The sequence below is a fragment of the Littorina saxatilis genome, linkage group LG12 (genome assembly GCF_037325665.1).
Source record: "Littorina saxatilis isolate snail1 linkage group LG12, US_GU_Lsax_2.0, whole genome shotgun sequence".
Classification (NCBI taxonomy): Eukaryota; Metazoa; Mollusca; class Gastropoda; order Littorinimorpha; family Littorinidae; genus Littorina; species Littorina saxatilis.
The window spans coordinates 4,970,611-4,989,823 of record NC_090256.1 but is presented as its reverse complement, the minus strand read 5'-3'; the positions used below and the strand labels follow the sequence as shown (position 1 = coordinate 4,989,823).

Here is a 19,213-nt window from a genome sequence, read left to right as displayed (position 1 = left end):
ACAATAATCTAGACAGGGTCCTGTGAAGACTCTTTGTGAGTGTTTTCACAGAGAGAGAGAGAGAGAGAGAGAGAGAGAGAGAGAGAGAGAGAGAGAGAGAGAGAGAGAGGATCGTGTGTTGTGAATGTGCAGTTTCAAGTGGAGCGAGCACCCCCCGCGGGTTAGGGGGAGTCCCATATTGGTTGGGACGAGAAAGAATTTACCCGATGCTCCCCAGCATGTCGTAAGAGGCGACTAACGGATTCTGTTTCTCCTTTTACCCTTGTTAAGTGTTTCTTGTATAGAATATAGTCAATTTTTGTAAAGATTTTAGTCAAGCAGTATGTAAGAAATGTTAAGTCCTTTGTACTGGAAACGTGCATTCTCCCAGTAAGGTAATATATTGTACTACGTTGCAAGCCCCTGGAGCAAATTTTTGATTAGTGCTTTTGTGAACAAGAAACAATTGACAAGTGGCTCTATCCCATCTTCCCCCCCCCCCCCCCCCTTTCCCCGTCGCGATATAACCTTCGTGGTTGAAAACAACGTTAAACACCAAATAAAGAAAGAGAAAGAGGAAAGCGGGGAATGACTGGAGTTTTTTCTGTTTCTTTTTTTAAAAACCTTTTCGTCCGGTAGACACTCGTTTTCATATGATAGCGCGCAAAATTCATCATTGACACGAACGCATTCCTCCATGTCCTGATCCTGCTGTTCCGGAACCCCACCCCTGGAAAAAGCATGTACCTTGCTTTGACTTTTACTAGTTTTAGCACCAAAACAATGCTGCTCTTAACCCTCAAAACAAGGCCCAGAATGCACCAGATTGCACAGATTTTAACCGTTTTTCAAAAATTTTCCGGGGGAGCATGCCCCCGGACCCCCCTAGTTCGCGCGCCTGCTTTGCCCCCCTAAAAAAGGAGGAACCCCCACCTTACAACTCATTTGGTCCGGCCCTGTTTTGGTTATAGTATACTATGTCCTAAATACAGAAATCTGTTAAAATCGGGTTAGTTCGGCCACCGCTCAATTTCAAACCTCGTTCGGTTGAGTGGATCCCCAAATTCGTATTGTGTCTATCGAAAGACCACAAAGACCACAAAGACCACAAAGACCACAAAAGTCAGACCATTTGACCTACAAACTTTCCACTTTGTGGGCTGGTCATAAGATGAAGTTAATGTTCATCAAATAGGAAAGTTATTTGGTAAGCAGACGTAGAAGTTATTTGCATTTTTGTGAGTTACATTTTTGGGAGGATCGCCCTGTAATATAGTTTTTGTTAACGCTCAAGTTATGTTGTTGTGTGTGTTCGCGTGTGTGAGTATATTATTAATGTGTGGTTCTATGTGCGTGTGTGTGTGTGTGTGTGTGTGTGTGTGTGTTGTATGTGTGTGTATGTGTGTCAGTGTTGTGTGTGTGTGTGTGTGTGTGTACACAACTCCTGTCATTAAAGTAAAGGCAAATATAATTTATGTGCAAAACATTTCTGATGGGGGTTTTAAATTCTAGGATGAAAAGCAGTAAGATGTAAAATCCATATCCAAGCCAAGTTCATAAAGACATTTCTTGTTAGCTGTGAATGTTTGATATCTACCTGATAACCTCAATCTTCCAGTCTTCTTTAATGTTAATTGACCATCATGTGTGATGTTTGTCAGTCTCGTGCTATACAATGAGAGTCTATACAGCATGACTTCCCTTCTTTGTCTCTGTTGATCCAGGGAGAAAATATCCAGCGATATTTCTCCGTAGGCATAAAGTTCGGCCATGACCTAGGCAAAATAACTTGCGCAGCCGCAGAAACAAGAAAATGAAAATCTTTTAGGAAATGATTGGGAGCCACGCAAATTTGACCTCTTGATTCCGACCATGAACTCGCTGTTGATAATCTGGAAGGTCGTACCAGAAATGCAGATCTATCTCTGGCCGATTCATAGATTCAACCTACAAACTGCGACCTCATCTGTGATCAGATGGCCAAGCAATGCGTGAAATCTTTTATTCTACAAAGCCTTATGGCTCGTTTCGACAAGCATTAAACGGATGAAATTACTGAACCACATGCAGTTTATTCTTCAGAAAAATGCACACAAAAATGGGTTGGGTTCGGTGACTTTGTACATAAACGTCTTCCTCACGATAGATTCGCTGATTTGTCTTATGAAGCCGTCATCAACGCGAACACAATGATTGCAGAAGCAAACTCTGTACCTACACGACCGAGACACAAGACTGATTATTTCACAGCTGCAATGTGAATAGAGAACAAAGACGTTTTGGGTAAGCTTACTCACGTCAGGTCTCAGGGCCGGACCAAGTTCGTTTGAGGGGGGGGGGGGGGGGGGGGGGTCCAACTGAAGGCAGGGGTCCAGAGGCCGCCCAGGCCCTGGTGGGGTGCAGGGGCAACGCCCCGCTGGGGGGTCTGGGTGGCAAAGCCTCCCAGAAGTCGAGAAAATTTTGCATTTGTGAGGTCATTTTTTGGTCTTTCCTTGCAATTGGGAATCAAAATTACACATTTTCAACAGTAACAAAATACTTCATATATTCATTTACCATAGTGGTTCAGTGGAATAATCCCAAAGACATATATGCTTTGTAAATAAGTCTGACAGGACTCTTTACTTTGAATATTACTATGATGATGGACTTATAACGGGGAGGGCAGGCCGTTGTCGACTTGATGTTGTTCATAATTTGAAATAGTTTTGGAAGACCAAATAAACTGAGGGAGTTGGGGGAAGAGCTTAAAATGTCCACTTTTTTTCTCTCTGAGAGGTACATTGGATGGCCAGGGGGGGGGGGGGGGGGGGGTCCGGAACCCAGGAACCCCCCCCCCCCCCCCCCCCCCCAGATCCGGCCCTGGGTCATCACTGACAAGCTAGGAACAGACGGAAAATTCCGAATCAACAAAAGTAAATGACGTCAAAGGAGCTAAGCCTGTGTCTTGAAACAGCTGAAACACTCTTTTGGATTGCCGTTTCAATGTTAACCAAAAAGTTAAAGAAACAAAACAAGGTTCAGTTGCGAACTGACAGCGGATTGAGCATTTATTCCTGTTGATGAAGCCGTACGATTGAAGCTTTATTCTCTCCGTCAACCAACAAGACTAGATTTGTAGCAGACGATAAACAAAGTGTGCGTTTTTCCTGTCTTGTGAAGGCGATTATGTCGTTATAAGTTATCTGTACGTTGTGAAGACATTTCAAAACAAAATTTAGCTTTTATTCGTCACGGGATAATAAGCTTATACGTTTTCATCTATGGAATTGTTTTTTTCGTCTCGGCCGGCAGGGTGAATGAATTCATGACGTCTTTTCCGGAACTGGACAAAACTGGCCTTGCCAAGACTGAAACAAAATATAGTTCTACAACTTCTAGGCTTGGGTTGACCATGGTGAATTTCCAATGATTTGTTTCCACATCCCTTGACAAATTCTCTTTACTTTGGTCATGCCAAATATACGTTACAGCTCCGTCCATCCATGGTATCGCGTGATATTTTGTCTCGACGGGGTGAAAGAATATAATGAGAGAGAGAGAGAGAGAGAGAGAGAGAGAGAGAGAGAGAGAGAGAGAGAGAGAGAGAGAGAGAGGGAGAGAGAGAGAAAGAGCGAGAGACCGAGAGACAGAGAGACAGAGAAAGGGAGAGAGAGAGAGAGAGAGAGAGAGAGAGAGAGCGAGAGACAGAGACAGAGAAAGGGAGAGAGAGAGAGAGAGAGAGACAGAGACAGAGAAAGAGAGAGAGACAGAAAGAGAGCTAGAGGGAGAGAGAGCGAGAGACAGAAAAAGAGAGAGACAGAAAGAGAGAGAGAGTACAGACAGAGAAATCCACAGTATACTTTTACATCCCCACAGCCTAAGGCCACAAACAAGAGTCAGCACGGTCATCAAGCTTTCTTTTCTATTATTAAATTATTTCACTAAAAGTAAAACACGTCATAACAGTATGTGCTACAGCTAGAAAACACCAGGGAACAAAGTAAAGGAACACATTCTTCACACAATGTCAAGCACACACACTGGTGTGTAATATGATCATATGTTCTCCTTCTTGTAAATCTTCATGTACATGAAACAAGTTTATTTTTGAGCACTATGGATATAGTCTTTGGAACTTATAATGTATAAATCTTTCATTCACTGTGAGGCACAAGACTATTCTTTGGAATTGAGCCAAGAAGTGATCATTATGTTATAACAGGATCACACCGCATAGATTGGCAAAGGACAATGAGAAAAATGTACAACACCGTTTTCCATATACCAGCTAATATTGTGGTACCTGTCACAAGCCTACGGTAGAATCCCCTCATTGTGGATGTACTTATGTTCATGTTTTGGTTATACATGTAGTTAACAAATTAATATTTTTTAAAGGTTCACAAATTTGACACTTGAAACCTTCAATTTTCCAGGGAGTTTATTATCGAAAATCAGTCTGGGATGAGCAACATAAACCGATTTGCCACAATTAAGACAAAGAATCTTCATCGATGATATAAGCTCATGGGTACAATAGTGGGAAGGAAAATCGACATTTTCATTAACGTAAACATGGCTTACCATGCTTCATGAAAAACTCCCCTTGTTCAACATTTTTCCATAGACAATTAACCATATGCCGCCGGTGTATTAACATAATGCAGAGATGCAAAATCATGCAACACACGCCCACCCACCCACACCCACCCACCCACAGACACAGACACAGACACAGACAGACACAGACAGACACACACACACACACACACGTGCTAATACAACCAGAGGCACCACAAATCAAAATGAGCACATAGAAAACAAAATGCAAGTGTCAAAAATAACTCAAATCTTGTGAAAACAACAATGGCTCACCAACTTCTGTGGAGTCAGCATTGTTGGACTTCAACAGTAAAAAAGAGTTGAAAAGCAAGTCATATAAACGATAACTATGAAATATGATACCGGTGTGATAAATAATAACATGTGGTACATGTACAGCCATTGCCCAAACTGTCCATTGCTGCTTGATTCTCTCCCTTTAAAATACGTATGAACATCTCTTCAATGTGTTTGCAGCTATTTTTTTTAGAGAGCTCTAGTCAAATGCAGGGATGCGTTTGTGACACTTTCTTAGCTTTAATATCTTGTCAGCAACAAATAATTCCTAAGGACACTCTGAAAACCAGCCCGTCTGCATGCCTGCTATTGCTTCTTCAGGCACAAAAATGCAGGACACATCATAGAGCCAATGAAAACAAAGTATATAACTCCTCAAGCAGCCCATAACCCCTTTGCCTTGCATAAAAAGAGGTGCTACTACTTTTAAATCAGCTAGCATTTTACTAGGTACTCGAACAGCAACTTGGTTGAATTCAGCTAGGACAGGTGAAAAATTAAAGTATATGAGTCATCCCGATTTCCTGTTTCTCACCATAGCCTACACAATGACCTTGTTGTTTCACAACATAGCCTACACAATGACCTTGTTGTTTCACACCGTAGCCTACACAACAACCTTGTTGTTTCACACCATAGCCTACACAACGACCTTGTTGTTTCACACCGTAGCCTACACAACAACCTTGTTGTTTCACACCATAGCCTACACAACGACCTTGTTGTTTCTCCACACAACCATCCTGTTTCACACATATTTGTAATTGTGTATCCTGTTTGTGTTCAAGACCGGATATGAATACTAGACTACATGTCAGAGGCAAATCTTGAGCTAGATAACATGAAAGAAAAGGGACGATGACTTAGATTGCACTAGATAACACCATGCTGAGTGAGATTCTGAAGTCTGGCGCAGACATCTGAATCAAATCGGTAGCTCTGCAAAAGACAGAAAAATGAATGTGATGACATTGTGTATGGTATATTTTCTTCCCAGGCTCACAAGAATCCTAATTTTCTATTTTCAAACACAAAATAACAAACAAACAAACATCCCATTTAACCACCCGACCAGCTGAGCCTGCCAAACCGCAAACCCAGTGACTTATATTAAGCAAAAAGACTTCATTTTTATACATGTATAAAGGTATCACATGGGCTGGGTGGCCGAGTGGTAACGCACTTGCGCTCGGAAGCGAGAGGTTGCGAGGTTGCGAGTTCGACCCTGGGTCAGGGCGTTTGCAATTTTCTCCCCCCTTTCCTAACCTAGGTGGTGGGTTCAAGTGCTAGTCTTTCGGATGAGACGAAAAACCGAAGTCCCTTCGTGTACACTACATTGGGGTGTGCACGTTAAAGATCCCACAATTGACAAAAGGGTCTTTCCTGGCAAAATTGTATAGGCATAGATAAAAATGTCCACCAAAATACCCGTGTGACTTGGAATAATAGGCCGTGAAAAGTAGGATATGCGCCGAAAAGGCTGCGATCTGCTGGCCGATGTGAATGCGTGATGTATTGTGTAAAAAAATTCCATCTCACACGGCATCAATAAATCCCTGCGCCTTGAATATGTGCGCGATATAAATTGCCAAAAAAAAAAAAAAAAAAAAAAAAAATCCCTGGGCTTAGAACTGTACCCACGGAATACGCGCGATATAAGCCTCATATTGATTGACATGGTGGAATTCACTCAAAAATGAAGAGAAGAAAGACTTCAATTTGGGGATGTAAACTTACAGACTTTACGAACATAAAATCACAGAAAATAAGATTAGTTACATTATTTAAGGGCTCAAATCAGCAGATGATCATCTTATATATAATGACGGTCCTATACGTACAGTCCAAGTAATTTGCTACAGGAGTACATGCAATAAAACATAATCCATCGGGCCAACCCTTCGATCACTGTCACTATATTATGTATCATAGGCCGTTCACAACAAATATATATATCTTAATCTCTTAATCAAGATAATGGACAAAGAGACACCAGTAAGGTTCTGTTGTTAACAGGTGCCCTCTCAGATCTCATCCAAGGGGCCTGATACCACAGATATTACTGTACAGTGGGACCCGCCTTTCAAGACCCTCCATTTTAAGACTCCCTCCTTTTTAAGACCTGATTTTCTGACTTTCTGTTCATAACTTCTGTAAATTTACCCCCATTTTAAGACTCCCTCCTTTTTAAGACCTTGTTTTCTCAGACCTTCTGTTCTTAACATCTGTAAAATTACCCCCATTTTAAGACTCCCTCCTTTTTAAGACCTGATTTTCTCAGATTTTTGGAGGTCGTAAAATGGGGTCGGTTCCACTGTATATCCTCAAGCCCAACAGAAAATAGAAAAGAAGACAAACTTCCTGCATACCCTGGAGTAAAACTCTTTGGCCCGCATTGGGTCTTGCTTCACGCCTAGCCCGCGGTAGAGACAGCGTGCGAAGAAAAAGCAGGCCATGCTGACGCCTTTCGAAATGTAACCTGGGAGGCAGTCGGTCTCTCGGGCGATGAGATCAATGTCGTTCAGTACTGCTACTCTGAAGCACACAGGTTCATGGAACAATTGTATATGGTTATCCGAGCTGCATGAATTAAGCTGTCACATTGGTTGAGATAAGAATGGTGTACTGTAATTAAGTAAAGCTTTAACAGCTTTAAAAAAAAAACAACTCCTAAAACTGAAATACAAAGCCTTGACCTTTCACCCTACGCTCCCCCCCCCCCCCACCCCACACACACATGCCTGTACTCATGCATCTAACAAGCCACTCAGAAAAGGAAGATTTCAATCAAGTGTAACTGATTTCATAGTCTCCCTGGGAATTCTATGTTTGTTCAAAGTACTCAGAAATTAAAAGAGGAGCAAGGAAAACAAAACAAAAATAATGTTGCCTGGGATATGATGTCAGATCAGTTTCCCCACACCAATCCATTATAAACTGATCTACGGTTTTCAGTATCAGTTTCATTTTCACCTAGCTGTGCTTGCATGCACATTGCCTAAAACCAGGATATAATCTTTAAAGAGAGCAAGAGAGAGAAAGAGAGAAAGTGAACACTTGATTTTCCATTATATATATATTTATTTAGTGTACAGTTTCAGACAGCTCATATTGTATGCACTGACTTAACCTTTACACACACATGAGTAAATAAAAAACAATATGCCATAGCTAATATACTTATCCTACACTACATGTGCTGTGTAAAGATGAACCATTCAATTCTGAGAATACAATAGTCGAGCTACCAATCAAAAAGGAAATATGTTCTCCCTTGGTATTTCATTGTCTCCATTGCACATGCACGCACACAAGCAAGCAGGCAAATACATGTACACAGAAATGCAAACCGACACACACATAACAATCAACCCACACATACCACACACAATTGACTAACACACACACATACCACACACACTTGACTAACACACACACATACCACACACACTTGACTAACACACACATACCACACACACTTGACTAACACACACATACCACACACACTTGACTAACACACACATACCACACACACTTGACTAACACACACATACCACACACACTTGACTAACACACACACATACCACACACACTTGACTAACACACATACCACACACACTTGACTAACACACACACATACCACACACACTTGACTAACACACACATATCACACACACTTGACTAACACACACATATCACACACACTTGACTAACACAAACATATCACACACACTTGACTAACACACACATACCACACACACTTGACTAACACACACACATACCACACACACTTGACTAACACACACACATACCACACACACTTGACTAACACACACATACCACACACACTTGACTAACACACACACATACCACACACACTTGACTAACACACACACATACCACACACACTTGACTAACACACACACATACCACACACACTTGACTAACACACACATACCACACACACTTGACTAACACACACACATACTACACACACTTGACTAATGCACACACATACCACACACACTTGACTAACACACACACATACCACACACACTTGACTAACACACACACATGCCACACACACTTGACTAACACACACACATACCACACACACTTGACTAACACACACATACCACACACACTTGACTAACACACACATACCACACACACTTGACTAACACACACACATACCACACACACTTGACTAACACACACACATACCCCACACACTTGACTAACACACACACTTGACTAACACACACACATACCACACACACTTGACTAACACACACATACCACACACACTTGACTAACACACACACATACCCCACACACTTGACTAACACACACACATACCACACACACTTGACTAACACACACACATACCACACACACTTGACTAACACACACACATACCACACACACTTGACTAACACACACACATACTACACACACTTGACTAACACACACATACCACACACACTTGACTAACACACACACACATACCACACACACTTGACTAATACACACACATACCATACATACTTGACTAACACACAAACATACCACACACACTTAACACACACAGATACCACACACACTTGACTAACACACACACATGTATACCACACACACTTGACTAACACACACACATACCACACACACTTAACACACACACATACCACACACACTTGACTAACACACACACATACCACATACACTTGACTAACACACACACAATATACCACACACACTTGACTAACACACACACATACTACACACACTTGACTAACACACACACATACCACACACACTTGACTAACACACACACACATACCACACACACTTGACTAACACACATGCATACCCCAACACCCCGGTACCCAACCTCTACCAACCCCTGGACCCCAGGTTGTAACCCCCCCCCCCCTTCCCTCGGGCTTAATTAACTGCTCCGCCCCTGCACACACACACACGCACACACAATTACAAACACACGCACACACACACAAACACACACATACAGACACATACTTGCTGGCAAGATCAGCAGCCTTGGTGTAGAGCTTGCGCTGGTAGAATAGTGAGATCAGGTTACCCATGGCGTAGACATTGCCCCTGTCAGATGCGTCTCTCAGACAGATGTAGGCAGCATCACTGTCCGCCTTCACGCCAACGCCGTATAAGTACATCACACCCAGAGCTCCTGAAAACATGTCACATAATGCATGCAAGCTGTAACCCCCATGTGACAGATCTAAAACAGACTGCTATCATTCCAAAATAAGATAAAATCAAAACTTGACTAAATGTAAACAAGTCGCATAAGGCGAAATTACAACATTTAGTCAATCTGTTAAACTCGCAGAATGAAACTGAACGTTCTGCATTTTTTTTTACCAAGACAAAACATTTTCACCAATCCCCGCGGCAAGCACTCACTTTTTCCATGCAACACGAAGTGAAATTGACAAGTTGAGTCAGTATATAGAGCAATATAGTAGTGTATTGCGGTAAGCAGGAAAGCGCGCTTTGCTGTATTCTTTTTACATTTCTGAGCTTGTTTTGAATACAACATATTATATCTATATGTTTTTGGAATCAGGAAATGATAAAGAATAAGATGAAATTATTTTTGGATTAATTTTACAAACACACCTATTTTCATTAATTGTGATCACATTTTAAGAGTAAACATGACATTTGTATATTATATATATATATTTTTAGATTTAGAATTTATTTATGAAGAATTCGATGCAATCAATTTTAAATTTGTTTGTGAAAAATCGATTTTAATGAAAACTTTAATGAGCAAACTAATTAACTCATTTTTAAGCTTCCGAGCTGAAATGCAATCCCATGGTCCGGACTGAGTCAAAGATTGCTTGACCAAAATTTCAATTTATTTGGTTGAAAAATGAGAGCATGACATGCCGCCGCAACAATCATTAAAAGCCGGATATGTCGTCATCAAAGGCATCTATCCAAAAAATGAAGAATAAGTCTAGGGATATCATACCCATGAACTCTCATGTGAAGTTTCATGAAGATCGTTACCGGTCCAGTAGTTTTTTCACGTATACACACACACACACACACACACATACACACACACAAACACCACGACCCTCATCTCGATTCCCCCTCAATGTTAAAACATTTAGTCAAAACTAGACGAAATGTAAAAAGAAGAAGAAGAAAGGCTTCTTGTTTCAAAGACCGCTAGGTTGAGATAATGGATGAATGTTTTGTTCTGTTTCTGATTGGAGTGTTATGATCATTCCAATAACTAACCTGAGTTTAGTTCTTGCTTTTCAATTCCCACTAGCAAGAGCTGCTAAAGAAATTGTTTTATTCTCACATATTTTGCTGGTCAACGGTCACTGACTAAATAAGTGCTGTTTTACAGTTACTGAAAATACACAACATATAGGAGAACCCTTTCTTGCTGAGTCTTTCTTGCTGAGTCTTTCTTATAGAGGGGGTGTCTTAAAAGGGAGGTTCCATTGCATATAAAGTTTTTATGCAATGGAAGCCCCCCTTTTAAGACACAACGTTCTCCCCCCCCCCCCCCCAACCCTCCATTTTTAAGAACCATACTGTTTTTACAATTTGTCTGTACATGGTCTGTAAATTGACCAGTTTCCTCCCTTTGAAGACCTGATTTTCGTCTGGTTCTTTAAGGGTCTTGAAAGAGGGTTGTGCTGTACATAGTTATCAAGAGTTATCTGTTGTACATAGTTATCAAGAGTTATCTGTTGTTCATAGTTATCAAGAGTTATCTGCTGTACATAGTTATCATAGTCGGTAGCGCGCTGGATTTGTATCCAGTTGGCCACTGTCAGCGTGAGTTCGTCCCCACGTTCGGCGAGAGATTTATTTCTCAGAATCAACTCTCTGTGCAGACTCTCCTCGGTGTCCGAACACCCCCGTGTATACACGCAAGCACAAGACCAAGTGCGCACGAAAAAGATCCTGTAATCCATATGTCAGAGTTCGGTGGGTTATAGAAACACGAAAATACCCAGCATGCTTCCTCCGAAAGCGGCGTATGGCTGCCTAAATGGCGGGGTAAAAACGGTCATACACGTAAAAGCCGTGGGAGTTTCAGCCCATGAACGAACAAACAAACAAACAAGAATATGTATGGCATTAAATTATTGTATAAGCAGAAGAACAATTGTGACTGCATGTGAGTATAGTTAAAAACCTTTGTGTTAACGTGAGTAAAGTATTTTTTTGTAATCAACTGTAAATAAATCTGAACATGCACCAGTTTGAATGAGGCATCAACTGCCCCGCCATTGTAGAATCAAGAGTATATGCACATAAAGACGATTAAGGGAGAAACGTAGTATACAAGATGACAATGGAAAAAATCCAATAAAAAAGACAGAAGAAAAAGGTGATGAACTGTGCAGTAAAAAACAAACAAACATGACAAGTGTTCTTTGAAATCTTGATTTTACTGTGTAAGCATAAAGGGAAGTAGCTAATTGAAAGGGCATGAATAATTATACCTCAGAAAGCCCGGAACAAATATAAGGATCATGTCAACATATGTGACCCTCCACCACAAAATGAGTCGCATGTCACCTCGCGCGGTTTTGCGCTAGGCTTAATATAAGTCCAGGGAGTGTCTGGTAACAGTGTGAGGGTCACCTTAGTCACAGGCGTATAACTCCAACAGTTTTCGCTCTTTTCTAAAACGGGTTTCACCACTGGATAGAGCATAAAAAACTCTTTAGGAAAATGTAAAAATATGAAAATCATGCAAAGGTGATGCGACTCATCCCGTGGTGGAGGGTCACATATTTGGTTGCACCTCTACTTTTGTGAACCCTATATACTCTGGCATGTGAGAAAAAAAATATCACAGTGAAACAACCACACTCAAAATGAAACCGCATCTTTAAAGTCTATAGTTTATGTAAAAGTGAACATTCTACGAAATATGTCTGTATAGTGTTTGAAAAAAAAGGTTGCAGAGAAATAATGTTAATAACAGTACATTTGAGATCACTTTCAAGTTGATCAACATGCAAGTATAAGCAGTAATACTTCTGAACCTGCAAGACGACTTGCTCTGTGTGCATGGAGTCCTATGCTGCTTGAAATACAAGATCAACAGCACTAAAACATTAAGGACCGGTACCCCACATACCAAAACAAGAACTTAATTAGCTTTGAACTCAAAAGTACACCCAGCTGTAGGTGTCAGTTTACCAATCAAAGTTGGCTAAGATCTTGACTAAAACACAGACACTAAAGCTTTAATTGTTACTTCATACAACAATCTTACTTCCAATAATCAGGGGAGCCCGGGCCGGGACTCTCTTGTGATGAAAAAAGAGGAAATCCCTTTATTTTAGGGGGGTTCGAATTTTTTAAAATGGTACATTAAAATCTGTGCAATCTGGTGCATTTTGAGACTAAAATTCAACTCGTTTGGATCAGGTAAAAAAGACATTTTCTTCACGTATGATTGACTATAGATGAATACCCGCTTCGCCGGGAAGAAGTAGAGCCGAATACCCGGCTTCGCCGGGGACCCGGCTTTGCCAGGTGTACGCCAGCTTTGCCGGCGCACCGTACGAAGGAAGGGAGATAAACGTGCAAAACACTGGAGAAGATAAGGAAGAGTTACTGGGAATGGATGTACAGAAAAACCAAAATCGGTTCAGCGCTGCGCGCTGAGAGCACGCACGTGTTGAAAATTTTCCACGATTGTGTCCGGGGTCTACCTGAATATGCCCACCAAATTTGAAGCAGATCCATCGAGAACTTTGGCCGTGAATCGTGAACACACAGACAGACACACACAAGCCGTATATAGATATAGATGCTATGGTGTGTACGTATGTGTGTCAGCCATTTTGACAGGCGTTTGTAGTGACGTCATAGCGTCAGTTTTGTGTTTCCCGCCAGCAGAGAGGTCTTTGTTTTGTCGCAGTGTAACGCTTTGCTCGCTGTGTGGCGCTGGAGTAACCTCCCTTTAGTAGCTTTATAGAGTAATATACCCTGAAGTTATCGGCCCTAGTCACGCTTGCATGTGTGACGTGTCCTCAGTGGTCTAATGTAATAATGGATTACCCCTGTCTCCCCATCGCTTCCCCCCCCCTTCCTTTTCATGGTAATTAATGTTTACTGGAATGTTGTATGGTTTGGATGCATTGGTATGAATGGTGCGTTTACACTTGTTATGTCATGTACTTATATTATGTCATCAGACATTGCCTCCTGGTACATGTTAAAATAAAAGTCACGTTACTGCAACCCCTGACTTGGCGTATCTATCGAATGATTCCTGATCACTCCACCCCTTCCACTCCATCCATTCACAATAAGATTAACATGATCTCAACAGAAACAATTAAGAGGCGAAGCCATCAAGGCTCACGTAAGAAATCGACAAACAGTAACACAAACTCAATCACTCCGTCACACACACACACACACACACACACACACACACACACACACACACACACACACACACACACACACACACACACACACAGAAAGAGCATAGGTGAAACTGTGCAAGAAAGCGAGACACTAGATCTAGATCTGTCTGTCTGCACGTAGCCTACTTACAGGGACACGACTGCCAACTAGTCTCGGCCCGCTCAAAATAATAATGACCGAGACTTTCAGTACTTCCTTCGCGTGACGTCTAACCCTCTTACGTCATAATGTGACGTCAATGTAATGTGACGTCTTCAAATGTTAGAGTTTCTACCACAGACATACACACGCACGCACGCACGCACGCACGCACGCACGCACGCACGCACGCACGCACATACGCACGGACGCACAGACAGACAAAGTTACGATCGCATAGGCTACACTTACGTGAGCCAAAAAGGGCATGACTATATCATTTACTTTTTTCCTAAAATTCAAATTCATTTAATCTTCAGCCAACCTTGAGATTCCAAATTGCCATTGCCGCAAGCTTCTGAGTGCCAGAAGAATGCTTTGTTAAGCTCGACTGTGCCGCCTGACCGAGAATAGAACAATCCCAGTGTGCCCTGTGCCTTGATGCTTCCCAATGGGTTACCATCATCCGCAGCCAACAGCCACCACCTTGAAGAGGAAGACAAGGATGAGGATAATCATAAGAATAAGATTTCATATAAACCTGTGAGGTTACCCTCATGGACATTCAAGTTGTTTTCTCACTGGGGAAAGCAAGCTGCCATACAGTATATACGGCCCCTTTTTTACATTTAGTCAAGTTTTGACTAAATGTTTTAACATAGAGGGGGGAATCGAGACGAGGGTCGTGGTGTATGTGTGTGTGTCTGTCTGTCTGTGTGTGTGTGTATAGCGATTCAGACTAAACTACTGGACCGATCTTTATGAAAATTGACATGAGAGTTCCTGGGTATGATATCCTCACACGTTTTTTTCAATTTTTTTGATAAATGTCTTTGATGACGTCATATCCGGCTTTTCGTGAAAGTTGAGGCGGCACTGTCACGCTCTCATTTTTCAACCAAATTGGTTGAAATTTTGGTCAAGTAATCTCCGACGAAGCCCGGACTTCGGTATTGCATTTCAGCTTGGTGGCTTAAAAATTAATTAATGACTTTGGTCATTAAAAATCTGAAAATTGTAACAAAATTATTTTTTTTATAAAACGATCCAAATTTACATTCATCTTATTCTCCGTCATTTTCTGATTCCAAAAACATATAAATATGTTATATTTGGATTAAAAACAAGCTCTGAAAATTAAAAATATAAAAATGATGATCAAAATTAAATTTTCGAAATCAATTTAAAAACACTTTCATCTTATTCCTTGTCGGTTCCTGATTCCAAAAACATATAGATATGATATGTTTGGATTGAAAACACGCTCAGAAAGTTAAAACGAAGAGAGGTACAGAAAAGCGTGCTATCCTTCTCAGCGCAACTACTACCCCGCTCTTCTTGTCAATTTCACTGCCTTTGCCATGAGCGGTGGACTGACGATGCTACGAGTATACGGTCTTGCTGCGTTGCATTGCGTTCAGTTTCATTCTGTGAGTTCGACAGCTACTTGACTAAATGTTGTATTTTCGCCTTACGCGACTTGTTTCCTTTTCCCTGCATGCGTGTATTGATGTTTCCAAGCCCTGAGACTTTCACTGTGAACTTATTGACATGCGTGCACACAGTCATCATAACAAGTTTTTAAGAAGATGATAACTTTGACTGAAGAGATCAGAGAGGTGAAGTGGCAAACTGGTTGGAAAGTTATTTCTTTCAGGCTGGTGGACTGCGTTCAATTCAACCACGTGTGTTTGATGCATATACAAATATAAGTGAGTGAGAGTGTGAATGTGAGTGTGTGTGTGTGTGTGTGTGTGTGTGTGTGTGTGTGTGTGTGTGTGTGTGTGTGTGTGTGTGTGTGTGTGTGTGTGTGTGTGTGTGTGTGTGTGTGTGTTTGCAACAAGACAGAAAAAAAATGTCAATGCACTAAACCCAAGCTCGATCATTATACAAAAAAAATCAAAATCAAAAGCAGTTAAAGTTTCTGCAGAAGGTTAAACTGCAACAAACCTTTCGGCTTCACTGTCAGATTGACGTTTGACACCATATCCCTGGAAGTATGACCTTCCGATGTTGTATCTCACAGCAGAGAGCAAATGTTTTGAATGTCTTGAAGGAGAATTTGACAACTTCATCATGAGCTCCACGGCTTCTTCCTGAAAGAAAGAAAAAAATATGCTAGGTAAAGCATTGACAGCTACACACTGTATTAAGAAAGTCTCAAGAGCAGACACACACACACAAAAGAAAAAAAGCTGCATCCATAAATTAAAGCATATTTTCAGCTCTGAAATCTTGACACGGTGTGGAATTTTTAAAAACGGAAATGCATAAACCCATACTTTTTGTATTTTCCTGGTTAGGGTCCAAACTAATTAAAAAAACAAATATAATCACATACATTAATTCATGATAAAATCATAAAACTATATATAATGTTCAGATCTTATTCTTAGAAACCTAATTGCGACTGTCTTGTTGCTTGTCATGCAGTACTAACGAGTTTCTCTCTCTTTTTTTTAAATTGAGTATACATATAATATCTACTGCTATCTTTCCAATGTAGTAGTTTGTGATTTTCAAACGGAATTGGATGGCTTTTTTTGTGAATGACTCTTTTACATATCTGTCTTAAATCTTAACAGCGAGAGATATGTATGCAGAGAGGTGTTTAGTTGAGAGCAATGTTATTAATTAGTACATATATTTAAATATTATATTAATGTTGTAGTGTTTTGTTTGACTTCACGTTACATGCAACACCACTGCGATTTCTCCATGTGAGATAATAAAGTTAATTTGATTTGATTTAATTTGATTTGATTTGAAGCTTGCTACCCAATACATGGCTGTCAACTTACTGTGTTTTGTACACCTCCTATTCCATCGTACATCATGACGCTCAGCTGATACAATGACTGGAAGTCAAAATCCTTCGAGCGCATGAAGTAAATGCGAGCTTTTGAAAAATCTCCCTGTGGAAGAAGGAACGAGACAGGTCAAATCATGGAAAGCACTGACAATGTCAAAATACTCATGCTGCTGAAAGACAAACATTAACTTCTATAGTATAGAGCTTAGAACAGATAATAGGTCTTATCATGGAATTTTACATGTGAAGGAAAATGCTGCCTATGACCACGTACTATGCTAAATAACAAATAAATCTGGCTGAAAGGCATTAAAAATGAATATATTTGTACAGAGAGAGCGAGTGACAGGGAAAAACAAACAGACATAGACGTAGGGGGGAGAGAGAGAGAGAGAGAGAGAGAGAGAGAGAGAGAGAGAGAGAGAGAGAGACAGAGACAGAGAGAGACAGAGAGACAGAGAGAGACAGAGATGCAAACAGACAGACAGACAGACAGACAGAGACAGACAGACAGACAGACAGGCAGGCAGGCAGGCAGACAGACAGAGAAAAAACAGACAGACAGACAAAGAAAAACAGACACAGACAGACAGACAGACACACAAAAACAGACAGACAGACAGACTGGCTGACAGATATAGGCACTCGAAACCAACATCGATCAATTGTGATAATTTCAATCCACACCTGTTCAAAGAAGAGCAAGCCCAGCTGGAAATACGCTCTCTGGTCCCCATTTTTAATTTTCTCCACAAGGATTCCCTCTACTTTTTCAAACAGAGCTTCTTCTGTGAGAGTTGAATAACCTCGAGCGTGGTCTCTGGCTTCCCGGGCAATGTCGCTCAGAATCTTTTGCTCTTTGTAGAAGTGAATGCGCTCGGCACCTAGATCTTTGGTGAGTTGCATGATGGGATGTTGGGACCTTATGGAACCCTGACTGCACTTTCAACCTGCAGTTTTATCCTGGTGGGGATGAAAACAAAGAGAGATTATAGGTATTATAAGATGCTTATTGTTAAGACGTATATACTAACGAATGCGCCCTGTATGCACATGCTGAAAGAATTAAGATCCAGTGTGGCAGTGAACCTCACCCTGGGCTAGATCGGTTTATTGCTGGTTAAGATCTACGGGTACTAATTGTTGGTTGCAAAACTGATATGTTTGCATAAATATATTACCTGTGTGATAAACACTTGCATTTATTTAAGTTCTGATCTAGTCAAGTTTGAAATACACTCCCTAAATGGTTTTGGATCATTCTATTGTTCTCAAAGTAAAAGAGAGAGAGAGAGAGAGAGAGAGAGAGAGAGAGAGAGAGAGAGAGAGAGAGAGAGAGAGAGAGAGAGAGAGAGAGAGAGAGAGAGAGAGAGAGAGAGAGTGATATTGGAGTACTATTCGACAGGATCGATGAACAGGCCTAAGGCCTTAAACATCGCAAGTTCAAGTTCAAGTTCAAGTTCAAGTTCAAGTTTAAAACGAGCGGACATCACATAAGAAGTGTAATAATAAACAGCAAATAATCAGGCGGTTTTGAAGATGTAAACATGCAATTTGATTTAAACTGTTGCAGTGCTGCATGCATGTGGACCAGCTTCATGCGTGGCTTCTGAGTTGCTTCCATTGTGGAGCCCCTCACCAAAAGAAAAAAGGAAAATAGCAAACACACGTACGAGTTTCTTGTCGCTGTTTTCAAATCTCAAAAGCGGTAAAACATCGTTTACTGACTGCATACGCGTCTTTAATAATTCAACTTACCTGAGATGGATGTGCTCTAAGAGTTACATCCCCTCGCAAGCCTTCTCGGTTGCCATAACTACTTTTGATCCTTAACTTTCATTTACGCAAAAAATATTATAACTATATGAGAAGGTAATCATAAATTCACTGAAAAGTACAATATTGGTATCTCTGTATGTTCATTTTTTT

The 19,213-nt window shown here is 40.9% G+C and overlaps 1 protein-coding gene across 2 annotated transcripts; it reads right to left on the bottom strand.

The window, feature by feature from the left end:
* Positions 1-3,869: 3,869 nt before the first annotated feature.
* On the bottom strand, positions 3,870-19,142 carry LOC138981111 (LRP2-binding protein-like). 2 transcript variants are annotated; one of them, XM_070353946.1, is made up of 8 exons: positions 19,043-19,142; positions 17,972-18,247; positions 17,274-17,387; positions 16,423-16,568; positions 14,798-14,958; positions 9,898-10,069; positions 7,230-7,395; positions 3,870-5,799 (listed from the first exon to the last, which is right to left on the bottom strand). In XM_070353946.1, the coding sequence occupies exons 2-8, from the start codon at positions 18,188-18,190 to the stop codon at positions 5,734-5,736; spliced, it is 1,044 nt and encodes a 347-aa protein (XP_070210047.1). In that variant the 5' UTR covers positions 18,191-18,247; positions 19,043-19,142; the 3' UTR covers positions 3,870-5,733. The 2 variants fall into 2 exon arrangements, with proteins under 2 accessions (XP_070210047.1, XP_070210048.1); XM_070353947.1 differs by lacking the exon at positions 19,043-19,142 and adding an exon at positions 18,958-19,038.
* Between the last annotated feature and the right edge of the window lie 71 nt (positions 19,143-19,213).

Bases quoted from the DNA above. Each gene is read 5' to 3' on its own strand.
- LOC138981111 (XM_070353946.1), bottom strand. From the start codon at position 18,190: ATGCAACTCACCAAAGATCTAGGTGCCGAGCGCATTCACTTCTACAAA. The intron at 17,388-17,971 runs GTGTGGATTGAA...CTTCTTCCACAG, and splicing joins GCTTGCTCTTCTTTGAACAG to GGAGATTTTTCAAAAGCTCG. The intron at 16,569-17,273 runs GTAAGTTGACAG...TCTTTCTTTCAG, and splicing joins TAGGAGGTGTACAAAACACA to GAAGAAGCCGTGGAGCTCAT.